This window comes from Oncorhynchus nerka, linkage group LG14 (assembly GCF_034236695.1).
Source record: "Oncorhynchus nerka isolate Pitt River linkage group LG14, Oner_Uvic_2.0, whole genome shotgun sequence".
NCBI classification, from domain to species: domain Eukaryota; kingdom Metazoa; phylum Chordata; class Actinopteri; order Salmoniformes; family Salmonidae; genus Oncorhynchus; species Oncorhynchus nerka.
In genome coordinates, this window is record NC_088409.1 from 10,926,248 (window position 1) to 10,945,894 (window position 19,647).

Genomic DNA, 19,647 nt, shown 5'->3' on the forward strand with positions numbered 1-19,647 from the left:
CATTGCTGACCATAGCTTCCACAGGCTCCATAAAGTTGAGCATGTGAGCCCAGGACTGACAAGCATTGCTGACCATAGCTTCCACAGGCTCCATAAAGTTTGAACTAATGTAAACTGAATCGAAGTAATAGACCTGAGCAAACATTTTATTAATGTAGCGAACACTCTCGTCCAGAGATGAAGTTTTGTAGGAAAAAAAAACCAACCACAGTTATTGCAAGAAAAGCCTTCTTGGAAACAGCTGTTATTAGTAGAAAAAGCCAGGAAGAGAAAAACAAGTGCAAAATATTCTGAGGCACAGCAATTCCCTATCAGTTTTAGTCCATCTACGGCCAGGGGAGATCCTGCCCAGGGAAGGCTGCCGTTTCCTGGCTGAGACAGTAGCCCAGGGCTCCTGGAGGGAATAGTGGATGAACAGCTGAGCTCTGGAAGTCTGGGTTGGGTGGGCAGTCATCCTCTCTAAGACACCATCCTCTCTACAGTCCCACTCCAGTTTTCCCGTTGAAAAACAATATCCTGGGTATAAATGTAGTGATGTAATCTGTACTTAAGCACCAACAAAGAACATACAACTTCCTCTATGCCGCCAATCACTTCAGCTACTGAAATCTGGTTTTAAAGGGAGTAATCCAGGATTTGAAAAACAACAAATCAGTCACTCTGCTACTTGCCCCTTTAAAGGAGAGGTGCCTGCATGAGGCGACCTGGGCATGGCGTTGAAGATATGGAAGCCCTGTTTGGTGGCAAAGTCCCAGGCCAGGTCAGCCACCTGCTCAGCTAACCTCCCAGAGCCGGTTTGTCCTGTAAAAGAGGGATAGTTAAGACTACAACTACATATTGTTCATAAAACAGATGTAAGGTTAACATCTGGACAGACTGTTAGGCCAGCTAAGTAATAATATAATCTGGACAGACTGTTAGGCCAGCTAAATAATAATATAATCTGGACAGACTGTTAGGCCAGCTAAATAATAATATAATCTGGACAGGCTGTTAGGCCAGCTAAATAATAATATAATCTGGACAGACTGTTAGGCTAGCTAAGTAGTAATATAATCTGGACAGACTGTTAGGCCAGCTAAGTAATAATATAATCTGGACAGATTGTTAGGCCAGCTAAATAATCATATAATCTGGACAGACTGTTAGGCCAGCTAAATAATAATATAATCTGGACAGACTGTTAGGCCAGCTAAATAATAATATAATCTGGACAGACTGTTAGGCCAGCTAAGTAATAATATAATCTGGACAGACTGTTAGGCCAGCTAAGTAATAATATAATCTGGACAGACTGTTAGGCCAGCTAAGTAATACTATAATCTGGACAGACTGTTAGGCCAGCTAGGTAATAATGTAATCTGGACAGACTGTTAGGCCAGCTAAGTAATACTATAATCTGGACAGACTATTAGGCCAGCTAAATAATAGTAATATATGCCATTTAGCAGACACTTTTATCCAAAGCAAATTAGTCATGCATGCATAGATTATTTTAGGTATGAGTGGTCCCGGGAATCGAACCCACTATCCTGGTGTTGCAAGAGTGATGCTCTTCCAACAGCTACAGAGGACCAAGTAATAGCTGACAAGCTATAAGATCCAAACAATGTACCTTTACAAAGCTTTATTAATTGTCATTGAAGATATTGCCCGAGACACAATCCTAAACTCTGGTCTATGTTCTGGTACCTGCAATGGTACTCTTGCTCTCTCTCTGGTGACTGGCTGCCAGGCAGAAGAGGTGGAAGGCCATGTAGAAGTTCCAGTCTGGGACTCCCTCCTCCAGACCCATAGAGCTGCAGTACTGCCCCATCACCTCCTCCACAGTGGGGATACCCAGCTGGACTAGGCCCCTGTCAGATATACCTGTAGGAAACACAATGAAACCACCCCTGTGTTGATATATTGAATCATAACTATACTGAACTAAAATATAAAACGCAACATGAAACCATTTCAAAGATTTTACTGAGTTACAGTTCATATAAAGGAAATCAGTCAATTTAAATAAGTTCATTAGGCCCTAATCTATTAATTTAACATGACTGGGAATACAGATATGCATCTGTTGGTCACAAATACCTTTAAAAAAAAAAAGGTAGGCGTGAATCAGAAAACCAGTCAGTATCTGGTGTGACCTCCATTTGCCGTATGCAGTGCATAGAGTTGATCAGGCTGTTGATTGTGGCCTGTGGAATGTTGTCCTACTCCTCTTCAATGGCTGTGCGAAGTTGCTGGATATTGGCGGGAACTGGAAAACGCTGTCGTACAAGTCTATCCAGAGCATCCCAAACATGCTCAATGGGTGACATGTCTGGTGAGTATGCAGGCCATGGAAGAACTGGGACATTTTCAGCTTCCAGGAATTGTGTACAGATCCTTGCGTCACGGGGTCGTGCATTATCATGCTGAATCGTGAGGTGATTGCAGCGGATTAAATGGCACTACAATGGGCCTCAGGATCTCGTCACGGTATCTCTGTGCATTCAAATGGCCATCGATAAAATGCAATTGTGTTAGCTGTCCATAGCTTATGCCTGTCCATACTAGGGCTGTCCCCAACTAAAATAAAATATTGGTCAACCGAGAGTAGTGCTTTTCTTTCGACCAATCGATTGGTCAAAATGTTTAAACTTATTTTTCCATATATAGACAGATACACCCTATGTGAATAAAACCAACTACATATGCTATAGACAGACACACCCTATGTGAATAAAACCAACTACATATGCTATAGACAGACACACCCTATGTGAATAAAACCAACTACATATGCTATAGACAGACACACCCTATGTGAATAAAACCAACTACATAGGCACTGAGCTTGTCTGATGCTTTAAGCACACTGTTTGATTATATAATTAAAGACACACAAATGACTCAAGAAAGAGACCGATGGTCACAATGTGTGACTGGCGCACGTTGCCTCGCTCTCCTCCCTACTGCAGCGAAAAGGCACCACAACACAGCAAGTGTTTATTGCGCTGTCCATGCTGAAGCTGCCACACCATTACAGCCATTTCGTTTCTGTCTTGATTCTGACTGAAAAGTTCTGTTAACGAAATCCCTAATTTGTTTAGGAAAAATGTTCCCTCTTCACCTCAACCCATACTCTCTTTACGTAAAACACATAAGCATCGCATGCATGTGACCAATAGGGCCTGACCTATAGCCCATCATAATCACATTAATAAATTGGTTATAACAAACTCCGAACACAGTTATGTCGACTGCAAAATGGATGTGGAGGACGTGAAAAAGAAACTCGAAACGGGTGAATGTTTACTGGTTGTTCAGGAGGGAAAGGGGAAGTCAGATCTGTGGAAGACATTTGACTTGGTTGTGGAGACTACTGGAGATCTACAAAAAGGAATGTATAGGAGCAAGCGTTGCATGAGTATTATGTGCCAAACAGGTGTTGTTAGATTACAATAATATTATTATTTTCTCTGACCATTTGGAACAGTGAACAACACCAAATAAGTGTACCAGAGAGTCTGTTCTAACGCAAAAAAATAAATACATAAAGCCTTTATTACAGCAGACTAAAAACAGTCGCATGCACCTTTCCAACAAGTCAGTTCCAAGTACATTTCTGCCCTGCTAGAGCTGCTCTGGTCAACTGTAAATGCTGTTAAGTAGAAATGTATAGGATCAACAACGGCTCAGCCGCGATGTGGTAGGCCACACAAGCTCACAGAACGAGTGCTGAAGCGCGTAAAAATTGTCTGTCCTCGGTTGCTACACTCGCTTCCAGACGCTTCCAACTCGGTAGTAACGTCAGCACAAGAACTGTTCGTCGGGAGCTTCATGAAATTCGTTTCCATGGCCGAGCAGCCACACACAAGCCTAAGATCACCATGCACAATGCCAAGTGTCGGTTGAAGTGGTATAAAGCTCGCTGCCATTGGACTCTGGAGCAGTGGAAACGCGTTCTCTGGAGTGATGAATAACGTTGCACCATCTGGCAGTCTGACTGACAAATCTGGGTTTGGCGGATACCAGGAGAACGCTACATGCCCCAATGCATAGTGCCAACTGTAAAGATTGGTGGATGAGGAATAATGGTTGTTATTCATGGTTTGGGCTAGGCCCCAAGTTCCAGTGAAGGGAAATCTTAACGCTACAGCATTCTAGATGATTATGTGCTTCCAACTTTGTGGCAACATTTTGGGGAAGGCTCTTTCCTGTTTCAGCATGACAATGTCCCTGTGCACAAAGCGAGGTCCATACAGAAATGGTTTGTCGAGATCGGTGTCGAAGAACTTGACTGGCCTGCACAGAGCCCTGACCTCAACCCCATCAAACACCTTTGGGATGAACTGGAACGCCAACTGCGAGCCAGGCCTAATCGCCCGACCTCACTAATGCTCTTGTGGCCTAATGGAGTCCCCGCAGCAATGTTCCAACATCTAGTGGAAAGCCTTCCCAGAACAGCAGAGGAAGTTATAGCAGCAAAGGTTGGACCAACTCCATGTTAATGGCCATGATTTTGTAATGAAATGTTCAACGAGCACATACTTTTGGCCACGTAGAGTATATAGGCTATGTTCAATCTATCAAATCAGTTATTGTTTTCTTGTCAAACTCAGACATTTCTCTCAAAACACAGGGATGTCGATTCGCAAGGAACTGGTATTATCAGAGGACCAAAAAACAGCAAGTTACTCTGGCTGGAATTGCACATAATTACATTACCTGACCACCCCCAGTAAAACTAATCCCATCTGAATATGGTTTAAGGAATTGTTCTCAATCCCAATATGCTGGTTAATTTTGCTACTATGCACATAGCAACATAGGGAAAGGTGCCAATTCTATGGTGCACTGAAGATTATGTTTCAGAACTGCAGTCTGCGACCGTATCCAATGCAGGAGAAAGCACATTTGTTATAAAATAATATTAGATCTATTAGCGTTGCACCATTATTTTTACAAAATATAACCACATGCACATTTTAGAGTGGCCTTTTATTGTCCCCCAGCACAAGGTGCACCTGTGTGATGATCATGCTGTTTAATCAGCTTCTTGATATGCCACACCTGTCAGGTGGATGGATTATCTTGGCAAAGGTGAAATGCTCACTAACAGAAATGTAAACAAAGTTGTGCACAAAATTTGAGAGAAATACGTTTTTTGTGCGTATGGAACATTTCTGGGATCTTTTATTTCAAGCTCATGAAACATGGGACCAACACTTTTGTTGTGTTTATATTTTGGTTCAGTGTAAATGCATACTACTTCTAGGTTATATCCCAAATGGCACCCTATATTTATTTTTTTATTTTTTATTTCACCTTTATTTAACCAGGTAAGCAAGTTGAGAACAAGTTCTCATTTACAATTGCGACCTGGCCAAGATAAAGCAAAGCAGTTCGACACATACAACGACACAGAGTTACACATGGAGTAAAACAAACATACAGTCAATAATACAGTAAAAAAAAACAAGTCTATATACAATGTGAGCAAATTAGGTGAGAAGGGAGGTAAAGGCAAAAAAGGCCATGGTGGCAAAGTAAATACAATATAGCAAGTAAAACACTGGAATGGTAGTTTTGCAATGGAAGAATGTGCAAAGTAGAAATAAAAATAATGGGGTGCAAAGGAGCAAAATAAATAAATAAATTAAATACAGTTGGGAAAGAGGTAGTTGTTTGGGCTAAATTATAGGTGGGCTATGTACAGGTGCAGTAATCTGTAAGATGCTCTGACAGTTGGTGCTTAAAGCTAGTGAGGGAGATAAGTGTTTCCAATTTAAGAGATTTTTGTAGTTCGTTCCAGTCATTGGCAGCAGAGAACTGGAAGGAGAGGCGGCCAAAGAAAGAATTGGTTTTGGGGGTGACTAGAGAGATATACCTGCTGGAGCGTGTGCTACAGGTGGGAGATGCTATGGTGACCAGCGAGCTGAGATAAGGGGGACTTTACCTAGCAGGGTCTTGTAGATGACATGGAGCCAGTGGGTTTGGCGACGAGTATGAAGCGAGGGCCAGCCAACGAGAGCGTACAGGTCGCAATGGTGGGTAGTATATGGGGATTTGGTGACAAAACGGATTGCACTGTGATAGACTGCATCCAATTTGTTGAGTAGGGTATTGGAGGCTATTTTGTAAATGACATCGCCAAAGTCGAGGATTGGTAGGATGGTCAATTTTACAAGGGTATGTTTGGCAGCATGAGTGAAGGATGCTTTGTTGCGAAATAGGAAGCCAATTCTAGATTTAACTTTGGATTGGAGATGTTTGATATGGGTCTGGAAGGAGAGTTTACAGTCTAACCAGACACCTAAGTATTTGTAGTTGTCCACGTATTCTAAGTCAGAGCCGTCCAGAGTAGTGATGTTGGACAGGCAGGTAGGTGCAGGTAGCGATCGGTTGAAGAGCATGCATTTAGTTTGACTTGTATTTAAGAGCAATTGGAGGCCACGGAAGGAGAGTTGTATGGCATTGAAGCTTGCCTGGAGGGTTGTTAACACAGTGTCCAAAGAAGGGCCGGAAGTATACAGAATGGTGTCGTCTGCGTAGAGGTGGATCAGAGACTCACCAGCAGCAAGAGCGACCTCATTGATGTATACAGAGAAGAGAGTCGGTCCAAGAATTGAACCCTGTGGCACCCCCATAGAGACTGCCAGAGGTCCGGACAGCAGACCCTCCGATTTGACACACTGAACTCTATCAGAGAAGTAGTTGGTGAACCAGGCGAGGCAATCATTTGAGAAACCAAGGCTGTCGAGTCTGCCGATGAGGATGCGGTGGTTGACAGAGTCGAAAGCCTTGGCCAGATCAATGAATACGGCTGCACAGTAATGTTTCTTATCGATGGCGGTTAAGATATCGTTTAGGACCTTGAGCGTGGCTGAGGTGCACCCATGACCAGCTCTGAAACCAGATTGCATAGCAGAGAAGGTATGGTGAGATTCGAAATGGTCGGTAATCTGTTTGTTGACTTGGCTTTCGAAGACCTTAGAAAGGCATGGTAGGATAGATATAGGTCTGTAACAGTTTGGGTCAAGAGTGTCCCCCCTTTGAAGAGGGGGATGACCGCAGCTGCTTTCCAATCTTTGGGAATCTCAGATGACACGAAAGAGAGGTTGAACAGGCTAGTAATAGGGGTGGCAACAATTTCGGCAGATAATTTTAGAAAGAAAGGGTCCAGATTGTCTAGCCCGGCTGATTTGTAGGGGTCCAGATTTTTCAGCTCTTTCAGAACTTCAGCTGAATGGATTTGGGAGAAGGAGAAATGGGGAAGGCTTGGGCGAGTTGCTGTTGGGGGTGCAGTGCTGTTGACCGGGGTAGGAGTTGCCAGGTGGAAAGCATGGCCAGCCGTAGAAAAATGCTTATTGAAATTCTCAATTATGGTGGATTTATCAGTGGTGACAGTGTTTCCTATCTTCAGTGCAGTGGGCAGCTGGGAGGAGGTGTTCTTATTCTCCATGGACTTTACAGTGTCCCAGAACTTTTTGAGTTAGTGTTGCAGGAAGCAAATTTCTGCTTGAAAAAGCTAGCCTTGGCTTTTCTAACTGCCTGTGTATAATGGTTTCTAGCTTCCCTGAACAGCTGCATATCACGGGGCTGTTCGATGCTAATGCAGAACGCCATAGGATGTTTTTGTGTTGGTTAAGGGCAGTCAGGTCTGGGGAGAACCAAGGGCTATATCTGTTCCTGGTTCTAATTTTCTTGAATGGGGCATGTTTATTTAAGATTGTTAGGAAGGCATTTAAAAAAATATCCAGGCATCCTCTACTGACGGGATGAGATCAATATCCTTCCAGGACACCCCGGCCAGGTCGATTAGAAAGGCCTGCTCGCTGAAGTGTTTCAGGGAGCGTTTTACAGTGATGAGTGGAGGTCGTTTGACCGCTGACCCATTACGGATGCAGGCAATGAGGCAGTGATCGCTGAGATCTTGGTTGAAGTCAGCAGAGGTGTATTTAGAGGGGAAGTTGGTTAGGATGATATCTATGAGGGTGCCCGTGTTTAAGGCTTTGGGGGGGTACCTGGTAGGTTCATTGATAATTTGTGTGAGATTGAGGGCATCAAGTTTAGATTGTAGGATGGCTGGGGTGTTAAGCATGTTCCAGTTTAGGTCGCCTAGCAGCACGAGCTCTGAAGATAGATGGGGGGCAATCAGTTCACATATGGTGTCCAGAGCACAGCTGGGGGCAGAGGGTGGTCTATAGCAGTCGGCAACGGTGAGAGACTTGTTTTTAGAGAGGTGGATTTTTAAAAGTAGAAGTTCAAATTGTTTGGGTACAGACCTGGATAGTAGGACAGAACTCTGCAGGCTATCTTTGCAGTAGATTGCAACACCGCCCCCTTTGGCAGTTCTATCTTGTCTGAAAATGTTGTAGTTTGGAATTAAAATTTCTGAATTTTTGGTGGTCTTCCTAAGCCAGGATTCAGACACAGCTAGAACATCCGGGTTGGCAGAGTGTGCTAAAGCAGTGAAAAGAACAAACTTAGGGAGGAGGCTTCTAATGTTAACATGCATGAAACCAAGGCTATTACGGTTACAGAAGTCATAGTGAAGAAGTCATACTGCGTAGGCAGTAAAACGGGTCCGGATAGGTGACTGCAGCCCAGGAGTGATTGACGGAGCTCAGGAGTGATTGACAGAGCTCAGGAGTGGTTGACGGAGCTGGCTAGCTCCGGAGTAATTGATGTTTGCTCCGGAATCGACGAAAGCAGATAGACACACGGATAGCAGCCAGCTAGCTGTGAGATCCGGGAGTGAATGTCCAGAGAGCAGTTGAAATCCAGGGACATGGAGAGAAAAATCGGTCCGGTATGTTCCGTTCCGAGCCGCGCTGCGCCGTACAAAACTGGCGATAGATTTTCGAGTTAAAGGATAGCTGATGACCACAAACCGTGGTTAGCTAAATACTAACGAGTTGCCAGTAAAGAAGCTAACTAGCTTCTGATTAGCTCCTGGCTAGCTTCTGGCTAGCTTCTTGAGTTTCTGGCTAGCTTCTGGCTAGCTTCTTGGAGGATTGCAGATTTGAGGTAAATAATACGTATTTATACATATCAATTGGTGAGGCAGGTTGCAGGAGAGTGTATTGAAGATGAGTTGATGGAAAATAAAAATAAAATGTATGTGAAAAAAGTTGTAAATATATATATATACACGACACGACAAGACGAGGACAAAAGACGTCTGAACTGCTATGCCATCTCGGGCAGAAGATGTACACATTTGTAAACATCTATATACTGCACTACGTTTGACCAAGGCGCATGGGAATAGGGTGCCATTTGAGTTTTATATCCGTGGGCCTGGTAGGGTGCAGTAGTACGGTTAGGTGGTATAATGGTACCTGTCAGTAGAGGGTTGTCCTGGGGCAGGCAGTGAGCCATACAGCTGAAGGTCAGGTCTGTTAGAGGGTCACCCAGTCTGGAATGGCCCCAGTCCATCACCGCAACCACCTCTGGCTTCTCTGGGTGGAACACAAGGTTCTCCAGGCTACGGACCAGAGGGGGTTTTGGGTTGGATTCATTTCACCACGGCTGTTTTCCCTTCATAGTGCACTACTTTTGACCAGATCAATGGGATTAGTATACTATATGGGGAATAGGGTGCCATGTGGGATGCACACCTAATCAGGACTTTTCAAATACATATATTACTTCTGATTATGTAAAATATACATGCTGTGTGTGTTTGTGTTACACCTGAAGCTTCCATGGATCAGCGTAGATCTCTGGTGTTTGGGGAGGTGCAGAGGAAGCCACTGTATGAGTCTCTCCATGACTGGGATGGGCGGAGTCTCACTGTCCCTGTACTGCTGAGTCCACCACTGTACCTGAAGCCCCATGTAATCCACTACAGAGGAGAAAGAAGGAGAGAGAGAGAGAAGATGAAGGAGAGAGTGAAAGAAAGAGAAGGAAAGAGAGAGAGAACGAGAGAGTGAAAGAAAGCGAGAACAAGAGAAAGGAGAGAGTGAAAGAAAGAGAGAGAGAGAGACAGAGAGAGAGAGATAGAGAATGACACAAAACAATCTTTGCTAAATAAATGAATTACCTGGCTCGCCGTAGTCCTCCAGGCCGACTGCTCTAGTATCTAGACAGTGGATCTGGCGGAGTGTGTGTTGCACGGCTTGGTACAAGGCCCTCCTGTCCCCAGAGGTCAGGCCTGGCAGGGAGGGGTCACTGAACATCCTCCCTAGACAGACCTCCATCAAGAGGAAGGGAGCACCCAGGACACTGGACAACACAACCACATACAGGAAGAAGACAGAGACAAACAGGGATAAAAAATTAAATAATCTAGAACTATGTAACGTGCATGAGTGTATGTATGTTTCTGTGTGTGTGTGTCTGTCAGGCAGTGTGCGTTCTCACCTTGGGTCCTCACACAGATCAATGATCTCTGGAACAGGGATGCCGGATCCACTGAGAGATTTCAACAACCTGTGGAGTACAGAGAAGAGAGTGATGAAAGAACACAACGTTTCTTCATACAACTGGAAATGAACTTAAAAGGTTAATGATACAAATGGTGTCACAAATGACATTCTATTCCCTATAGTGTACTGCTGTTGACCAGGGCCCATAGGGTACACTATATAGGGAACATGGTGGGACACAGACACAGTGATCTAGATAGAAGAGACGGATGACCAATCCAGATGCTGATCACTTCCATCTCACACTCCTCTAATTCCCACAGCTTGGAAGGTGGTGTATTGGAGGAGCCCAACCTGAACTCTGTCTCCATGGCTCGGGAGGTCTTCTGCTGTTTCCTCAGGAGGAGATGGCGCCCTCCAGTGGTCAAGTGATATAAGGAGTTTGACTGACTGGGGTTGAGTTGTTGGACAGCAACAGAGTCTGCTTCAGATATAGAGACAGACAGCATCAACAGTAAATAGAGACACTGGGTGTGTCCCGAATGGATTCTTATTCCTACTTCTTTTGACAAGGGCCCTTTTTAGGAATAGGGTGCTGTTTGGGACGTAGCCATCATATAGGTGAGCTTTCTAAACAGACATAGATCAACATACATGTCCTGGTCCTCCCTTCCCCCAGTGCCTTTAGAGGCTACGGGACTTTCTACTGACAACACTGAGGTAATATCAATTCTATCCATTTCTAGACAGAAGTTTTGAAATGTTCTGACGAAGCTCTGACAAAGGCCAAGAGGCCGATACGTAATATTTTAAACTACAGTTATACTGGCAAGAGTAGTGTGCAAGTTGTTCTTTTTCTTTAAAGAAATGGATAGATGTACCTTTGTCAGACAGATAGAGAGCCTTCCTCAGGTACTGTGTGAGTTGGTCCATAGGGAGCTTTGTGGCCCCAGGGGCAGAACCAGGCCCAGGAACAAACCCTGACAGGGGTATCCCCAGCACCCCTTCCAGCTCCTTCACTGACACTGCAATGTCCCCTACCTGAAGAACAATATCTATCACTCACCGGTGGCTCGGTCACAGAGTCTGTGGGTTATGTTCCCTAGTGTTTGGTGAATACTACGAAGCTTGGGGAGGAACTTGAAACACTGCTCAATGAAACAGCCAGATCATTCACTAGGTTGCAGTCACTTGCCCAGTACACCACAACATCTCCAAGATAGAGTGTTATGGGTATGGGGGAGTTCAGAATGCAGAGACGCGGCTCACTCACCTTGATAGCATGCATCCCTAGCTGGGCAGCTACCTCAACGTTTAACTTCAGGTCATCCAGAAACACAGCCTCATGGGCAGAGACACCCAGTCTGTTCAGACACAGGTGGTAGATCCTAGGGTCTGGCTTACTGAGGCCCTCCCTACACGACTCAACTATCTACAACCAGAGATGTGGGGAGAGAGAGAGGAGTAATGAGATGGGAAAGGTGGGAAAGAGGGATGGTGAGAGGCAGGATGGGGACAGAGGGAGAGAGAGAGAGAGAGAGAGAGAGAGGAAGTCTACATTGTAATCATAATGCCATTTCTGCACTCAAACACTGAAATCTGACATAGAATTGTCTACTAACTGTTACACAGCTACTATGTGTTACTTTTACTATCATTACTAAATAATGGCTGCGTCCCAAATGGCACCCTATTCCTATGTAGTGTACTACTTTTAACCAGGGCCTATAGGGATCCCATAGGGCTCTGAACAAAAGTAGTCCACTATATAGGGAATAGGGTGCCATTTGGGACGCAAACAATGTAAACATAAAATGCTTTATCACCACATCGAAGAGAGAGTGGTCCAGAGGCAGGAAGGGGTCACCGTTCAGCTGGAGGAAGTTGTTGCTGAGGACAGCAGTCTTCAGGCCCCTGGAGCGAGCACACAAAATGGCCTCCATCATGACGGGTAGAGGCCTGGTCATTGGCCCACTGGTCAGATTAGACAAGAATGAGCCAATGGGAACAGGACTTCCTGCCTGAGGGTGGAGCAGCAGAGTGGGATAATGAATTAAGATGTGGGTTGAATCCCAAATGGCACCCTATTCCCTAGTTTAGTGCACTACTTTTAACCAGGGCCCATAGGGTACAGGCTGTACGTACAGATAGACATGGCTATTCGTGATGTAGTAGACATAAGCTCACTATCTCACTGCACTGCCTGCCGAAGGCCTCCACAAACTCCTCAGCTCCAATCTCTCCACGCATGAACCTCTTCCACGCATTCACCTCCCCACCTGTCCTGATGGCCTTGCCCAGCGTGCCCAGAGGAACACTGTTCTGCTGTTCAAACACTAGAGAGAAAAAGAGACCGAGAATATTATGTTGCACTATATTGACTTCTATGTTTACTTTGATTGAACCTTTATTTAACTAGGCAAGTCAGTTAAGAACAAATTCTTATTTTAAATGACGGCCTCCCGGGGAACAGTGGGTTAACTGCCTTGTTCAGGGGCAGAACTACAGATTTGTACCATGTCAGCTTAGGGATTCGATCTTGCAACCTTTCGGTCATTATTCCAACGCTCTAACCACTAGGCTCCCTGCCGCCCCTATGTATTGAGGCCCTTTCCTCCATTAGGAGTTGAATGGAAATAAGTAGGCCTACCGTAATGGCCTATTTTTGATGTTGGGTAATACAAGGCTTGTGTGGTACATTGTGTGGCCTTTATAACATACCTGTTGCCAATTTGACAGGCGACGGAATGAGAACTCCATACATGTCAAAAATGACAGCTTTGTAAGTGGAGATGGCAGCAAAGCTTCTGTGACAGAGGCTAGGCATCTTCAGACTCCACAACTGAGACCTGAATCGTGCAGCAGTCTGCATCTTCTTCATCATCATCATCATCTTGGTTTTGCACAAGAAAAAAGTACAAAGATTGTTAGTCAAATGGGAGAAGAGAACACTCTTAAACAAGTAAAGATTGCTGCCCTGTGTCTGACAAAAATACCTCCTTGAATTGATCAAAATCTTAACTTTGAAAACATGAAACAGTAGAAAAGTTTCCCCCTTCTTTCAATCTGACCTCTTACTTCAACGTTGTCACCGTCAGGCAATGTCAGATAGTTGTCAACGTCTCTCTCTTACCTGTGTTGACCTTACGCAGGCTAACGTTGATTGCAGAATATTATGTGATAGTCTTGTATTCTAGAGACATATTTGCAGTACTGTTTACAATGCAGACATGTTGTACTTCAATGTAGGTCATGTGATCATGGCGTGTGCTTACGTCGATACGTTGTTACGTCCTCTATTTTATTTTAGGGTAAATATCTGAGCAGAAGAATGGGAAGAAGACTGATATGTACTCATGATATGAGTGTATAACAATAACGATCATTTACCAAATGTGTTCGCAAAGGTAAAACAATTTGCAATTCATTCCAAAGAGGACAATGCACTCACAAAATACATGGGAATGTATGCCATCAGATAGCTAGAAGCTGGCTAACAGTTTTTTGGCTAGCTATTATTCTGCAGAGCTTGGCAAATTAGCGTGCTGCTAGCAAGTTAGCGTTATCTTCGGACAAGCTAATAGCTAACCCAAATAGTGGTTCGTTTGCCATTTAATCTGTGAAATACATGGATTTCATTAATATATTCATCTTAACTTTCTTTGCCCTTGTCATATCACCATCGTTTAGTTGGCTAGTAAAACGTTAGTTAGCCCAGTTAAAAATATAACGTTAGCCAGCTAACTTATTGCAAAGTTAACTAGTTACTGTAGCATTAGGTACCATAGTAAATGGACAACTAACGGCCAGTTAGCTAAACGTTTTGTTGCAAATTAATATCCTATTTGTTCAGACATTAAACGTTAATATAACGCTTGTTTTATCACTTGACTTTTGCCACTTTTAATAACCGACATGCTAGCTAACCAACCAACCGCTTGTGTGACTTTCGCTAGCTAGTCTACGATAGCCTGCTAGCTACCTAGTTTAGTACATTAGGCTAGCTAACTATCCTAGTACGTAAATTAAGATAGCTAGTTAGTTAACGAATAATATGAAAATATGTGGTGACGTTTGCTGGTCATCTCAACATACGAGTTGATTAATTAACAAACTAGTACTGTTATGAATGATTGTGCCATGATGTTTTAATGACTAGAATGTGCCAGTTGGGTGAGTATGGTGGCGGTGTCATTTTAGTCAGAATAGATGATCGACCCTGCACTTGCTTATAGTTGCACTGGGGTCGGACAGGCTTCTTGTTTAGATTAAGACACTGCGGAGCCTGCACAAGATATGGCTCGGGAACACGTACCTCAATCCGGGGATGAGAAATGCATTGTACTCTGAATTGTCCCATTATTTCAAATTATAAACCGAGAAGGTTGAACGACTCACTGACTTTTAATAGTAACCACATCTGTCATTGTGGAATTGCTGCTGTGGCTTCTGCTACCCATCATGAGGACGAAAGGGAAACTTTTATGGAAAAACGAGTAGTCTTTTCTGTATAACAGTTGTTATAATGGTAGAATTGTGAGTGCAAGACATTTCTCATCCCACGATTGAGATCATTTTTTTGAGCCAGGAATCCTGTCTGACCCCAAAGCAGCTGTAAACAAGCCTAGGGTCTGGATCTATTTTGGCTTAGTGGCATGTCTGAACAGCTTGTTTGAAAGACAGTTGGTTTCCTAGAGAGGATGTTCGCTAGCTAGTCAGCTATCTATTCGAATAACGTTTTTGCTTTATGACTCAACTGGAATACTGCTGACCTATGTGAGCAAACTATCATGCTAGCTAGTTCAACAAGACCATATTGTTCATTCCGTTACTTAAGTCATATAGCTAGCTAGCTAATCACCTTCCCATATGGTGCCAATTGAACAGATAGTTAATCTTTGCAGAGGGTCTCGTATGTGTGGTTTACATTTAAGAGAAAGACGGATGCTTAACATGGTCTATCCATTACCTTTGTTTTGTTTTCAGCTGCCACAGACAGACAGATCATCAGTCTTGAAACATAGACGTTGTGAAGATGAGCAGGAAGACACCTAATCGTCCAGGGATCACTTTTGAAGTGGGTGCTAGAATTGAAGCTCAAGACTATCTACAAAAATGGTATGTAACGGCCAAGTTCCTTTATGTAATCATGTGCATAATGACAGATATACATGTAACATAGACATTTTGTTCTTGTCTTCTTTTGTCTTCTTTCTTATACAACCTTCTAGGTACTCGTCACGCATTGAGGACATCGATTTCGATGAGGGGAAGATGCTTGTCCACTTTGATCGTTGGAGCCATCGATATGATGAGTGGATCGCCTGGGACAGCACTCGGCTGCGGCCTCTTGAAAGGCCAACACTCCGTAAAGAGGGACTGAAGGAAGAGGAGGGGGAAGTGACTGTAGGTGTTTTTGTCCAGCCACAGACTACTTCTCAATTCGTCTCTCCACAATTCCTCGCATCCTATTTCCTATTTCCTGCATTATCAACCGTATTGGAGGAGAAGGTCCAAGGTCCCTCCCCTCAGACCTTCTTCTCTATTTGAGAAGATATGATGTGAGGAATTGAGAAAATATGAAATGGGAGTGTCAGACTCCCCCATGTATTGTGGCTTGCAATGTATGGATGGATTTGATGAAACTCATATGGCATGCCAAGTACTCAAAACAGCTTTCTCGGGGCTAGAGACAGTTTGCCTCATGAGGAGTTTTGTTGTAGATGGTTGAGAGTGTGCAATCAATCGGATGAGTGATAGATGGATAGTAGTAACATATCGATTCTGAGTGAACTATCGTTTTAAAATAAATAACAAATTGTTTATGCCTTATATCTTATAAATATTTCTACCAGGAGAGACTCAGCGAGATGTCAGCATCTCGCCTTGATGAGCTTCCTGGATGTACAGAGAGCACAGAGGACCAAACAGAGTTACCGCAGCCGAGACAAGTATACATACATTCCCTGTGTCTCATTTTGCAGTGATTTGGCTGAATTATTAACTCCTGGTCTCACTCACTGTTTCGATTCTTCACATAACACAGCTTTGGTCAAAACCATCAGATCATTTTTGTTGAGGCATAACTGAATCTGACATAGCTATATCAGAGTTTAGGCATTTCCATACTGCAGTGCTATTCTGTGTTCTAAAGGGGCTCATTCTGCATCATTCAAGCTTTTGCTCTTTGTGTTCCTGTCATATGTTTGTAACATTTATCTTTGAGCTTTTTGTGTTCAACTTTTCCTTTTGCCTTAAAGATCCAATGCAACCATTTTTATCTCAATATTAAATCATTTAGTACCTTACTGTGTTTTCAATTAAAATGATCCAAAATAGCTTCTTAGCAAAGATCAATTTCTCCAGTAAAAGTTTTGCTAGGACTGTCTGGGAGTGGTCTGAATGGGGAGGGGAAAACTTAAAACTAGCTCTTATTGGCAGAGAGGTTTGGAACTCTCTTTCTTATTGGTCTATTAATTCATTTACAGCCTGTTGATGTCACCAGGCAGGCCGAAACTCCATCCCAACAAAAAAGGCTGACATTTCAGGTGGCCTTTTCAAACAGCTCTTACACTAAAATGGCTTTTTCAGAATTTCAAAGTATTATTTTAACATCAGTGTGGGAATGCATTTAACACACAAGAAGTCATGTTTTTTTACAGCACTGGGCCTTTAATATTCAAGCTACACTTTCAACCTTACAAGCAATTCCTTACATCCTGAATCAGACAACAACATTTAGTGCTTCTACCATATCTATACTCGACAGAAATATAAATGTAACGTGCAACAATTTAAAATATTTTACAGAGTTACAGTTCATAGAAAGAAAGGCCCACCCACTTGGGAGCCTGGCCCAGCCAATCAGAATTAGTTTATCCCAGAAAAGGACTTTATTACAGACAGAAATACTCCTAAGCACCGCCCCCCACTCTCAAATTCCAAGGATCTTTTATTTCAGTTCATGAAGCATGGAACCAACACTTTACATGTTGCGCTTATATTTTTGTCCAGTATAATTTCAAACTTTTGTCTCTCATGGCACCTGTTTGTTTAATACATATTTAGAGTAATGGAGGTTTGTTTGGCTTGACTTGTTTTACAGGAATTGAGAGATGGTGAAGAGGTGCTTGCTCGATGGACAGATTGTCGCTACTATCCTGCAAAGATTGAATCTGTAAACAAAGAGGGTATTTATCACTAACTATTTCTAAACCAGTAGCAGGCCATATGGCCAATACACATAACACAATGACTTGCAATTGTGTCCGTCCCAACTGAAGTGTCTTTGTTAAATTCTAGGTATCTACACGGTGCAGTTTTATGATGGAGTTATTCGCTGTGTGAAAAAAATTCATATCAAATCTATGCCCCATGATGCAAAAGGACAGGTGAGCTGGGTCACATGATCATACAATCACTTCTGGAATCAGCATGAGCATATTTAAAATATATATGTAAATTTAACCTTTATTTAACAAGGCAAGTCCGTTAAGAACAAATTCTTATTTACAATAACGGCCTGGATAGCATTCCTCCAATAGAAGTAAGGAACATGTAGCTTAGTAAGAACCTGGCGTTATAGCTGAGGTTCTGTCGTTGTAGCTAAGGTTCTGTCGTTGTAGCTAAGGTTCTGTCGTTGTAGCTAAGGGTCTGTCGTTGTAGCTAAGGGTCTGTCGTTGTAGCTAAGGGTCTGTCGTTGTAGCTAAGGGTCTGTCGTTGTAGCTAAGGGTCTGTCGGTTATTGCTAGGGGTCTGGCGTTATCGCTAGGGGTCTGGCGGTTATCGCTAGGGGTCTGGCGGTTATCGCTAGGGGTCTGGCGTTATAGCTAAGAGTCTGGCGGTTAGGTCTGGCGGTTATAGATATACTGATTAATAGAAGGCAAGTTAAAATTCCTGAAAGTCTGTTGTAGACAGTGTAGGATACCATAATTTTCTATTTCACTTCTCCCTCTTTTTCAGAAGGTAAAGGGCAACAGGGAATTGCTGGATTTAATGCGAAGGCTGATTCCCACAGTCTTGGCAGGATAGACTTGCTGGCATCTCCCTTGTTCCAACCAGCAGACACTCTCAAGGAGACCAGAGTCTAATCTTATTTACTACTTAATTAAGATTTCATTTATTTTACTTAGAATTTTTATTACTTTTAATGTGGAGCAGTACACTTGTAAAGTAGTAGCTAATAGTTCAAACACAAGTCCCTATAGGCTAAATATATTGATTTCTTTACTATTGAGGCTTACTATTTTCTCACCGACCAAGGTCGTGACCTAGTCTGCCACCTAGATGATCTGTTTAGTCACGGTTAACCCTGTTACTTCTCCACACACTACGCCAGAGTCCCAAATGGCACCCTAATTAGAGGCTGCTGCCCTATATACATAGACTTGGAATCACTGGTCACTTTAATAATTGGAACTCGTCCGTTTTAATAACGTTGACATATTTTGCATGACTCCTCTCATATCTATATACTGTATTCTCTCCTATTCTACTGTATCTTAGTCTATGCATGACTCCTCTCATATCATGACTCCTCTCATATCTATATACTGTATTCTCTCCTATTCTACTGTATCTTAGTCTATGCATGACTCCTCTCATATCTATATACTGTATTCTCTCCTATTCTACTGTATCTTAGTCTATGCATGACTCCTCTCATATCTATATACTGTATTCTCTCCTATTCTACTGTATCTTAGTCTATGCATGACTCCTCTCATATCTATATACTGTATTCTCTCCTATTCTACTGTATCTTAGTCTATGCATGACTCCTCTCATATCTATATACTGTATTCTCTCCTATTCTACTGTATCTTAGTCTATGCATGACTCCTCTCATATCTATATACTGTATTCTCTCCTATTCTACTGTATCTTAGTCTATGCATGACTCCTCTCATATCTATATACTGTATATGTATTCTCTCCTATTCTACTGTATCTTAGTCTATGCATGACTCCTCTCATATCTATATACTGTATTTCTCTCCTATTCTACTATGCATGACTCCTCTCATATCTATATATTCTACTGTATCTTAGTCTGCATGACTCCTCTCATATCTATATACTGTATTCTCTCCTATTCTCTCCTATTCATATCTATATACTGTATCTCCTAGTCTGTATCTTGTCTATGCATGACTCCTCTCATATCTATATACTGTATTCTCTCTATTCTATAGTCTACTGTATCTATATTCTATTCTACTGTATCTTAGTCTACTCCTCTCATATCTATATACTGTATTCTCTCCTATTCTACTGTATCTTAGTCTATGCAT

The 19,647-nt window shown here is 42.8% G+C and overlaps 2 protein-coding genes across 17 annotated transcripts in view; one reads left to right on the plus strand and one right to left on the minus strand.

Moving 5' to 3' along the window:
- Nucleotides 1–125: 125 nt before the first annotated feature.
- LOC115115034 (acyl-CoA dehydrogenase family member 10-like) lies at nt 126–13,620 on the minus strand. 7 transcript variants are annotated; one of them, XM_065027364.1, is made up of 14 exons: nt 13,489–13,619; nt 13,077–13,248; nt 12,543–12,691; nt 12,182–12,376; nt 11,629–11,787; nt 11,237–11,396; nt 10,710–10,836; nt 10,351–10,419; nt 10,031–10,212; nt 9,682–9,832; nt 9,327–9,472; nt 1,693–1,869; nt 672–801; nt 126–516 (listed from the first exon to the last, which is right to left on the minus strand). In XM_065027364.1, the coding sequence occupies exons 2-14, from the start codon at nt 13,246–13,248 to the stop codon at nt 477–479; spliced, it is 1,857 nt and encodes a 618-aa protein (XP_064883436.1). In that variant the 5' UTR covers nt 13,489–13,619; the 3' UTR covers nt 126–476. The 7 variants fall into 7 exon arrangements, with proteins under 7 accessions (XP_064883436.1, XP_064883434.1, XP_064883435.1 ...); XM_065027362.1 differs by having other exon boundaries at nt 10,710–10,839; XM_065027363.1 differs by having other exon boundaries at nt 10,710–10,839; nt 13,427–13,619.
- A 17-nt stretch (nt 13,621–13,637) lies between these two features.
- Nucleotides 13,638–19,647, plus strand: part of phf20l1 (PHD finger protein 20 like 1) — a 38,532-nt gene continuing 32,522 nt past the window's right edge. For 4 of the 10 annotated variants that reach the window (XM_065027349.1, XM_065027350.1, XM_065027356.1 and 1 more), the window contains exons 1-7: nt 13,638–13,762; nt 15,342–15,473; nt 15,587–15,761; nt 16,211–16,306; nt 16,844–16,903; nt 17,461–17,545; nt 17,658–17,746. In XM_065027349.1, the coding sequence (XP_064883421.1) occupies nt 15,391–15,473; nt 15,587–15,761; nt 16,211–16,306; nt 16,844–16,903; nt 17,461–17,545; nt 17,658–17,746 (588 nt within the window). In that variant the 5' untranslated portion in view covers nt 13,638–13,762; nt 15,342–15,390. The remainder of the gene's footprint in view (nt 13,763–15,341; nt 15,474–15,586; nt 15,762–16,210; nt 16,307–16,843; nt 16,904–17,460; nt 17,546–17,657; nt 17,747–19,647) is intronic. The other 6 variants (XM_065027352.1, XM_065027353.1, XM_065027357.1 and 3 more) reach the window with 4 other exon arrangements.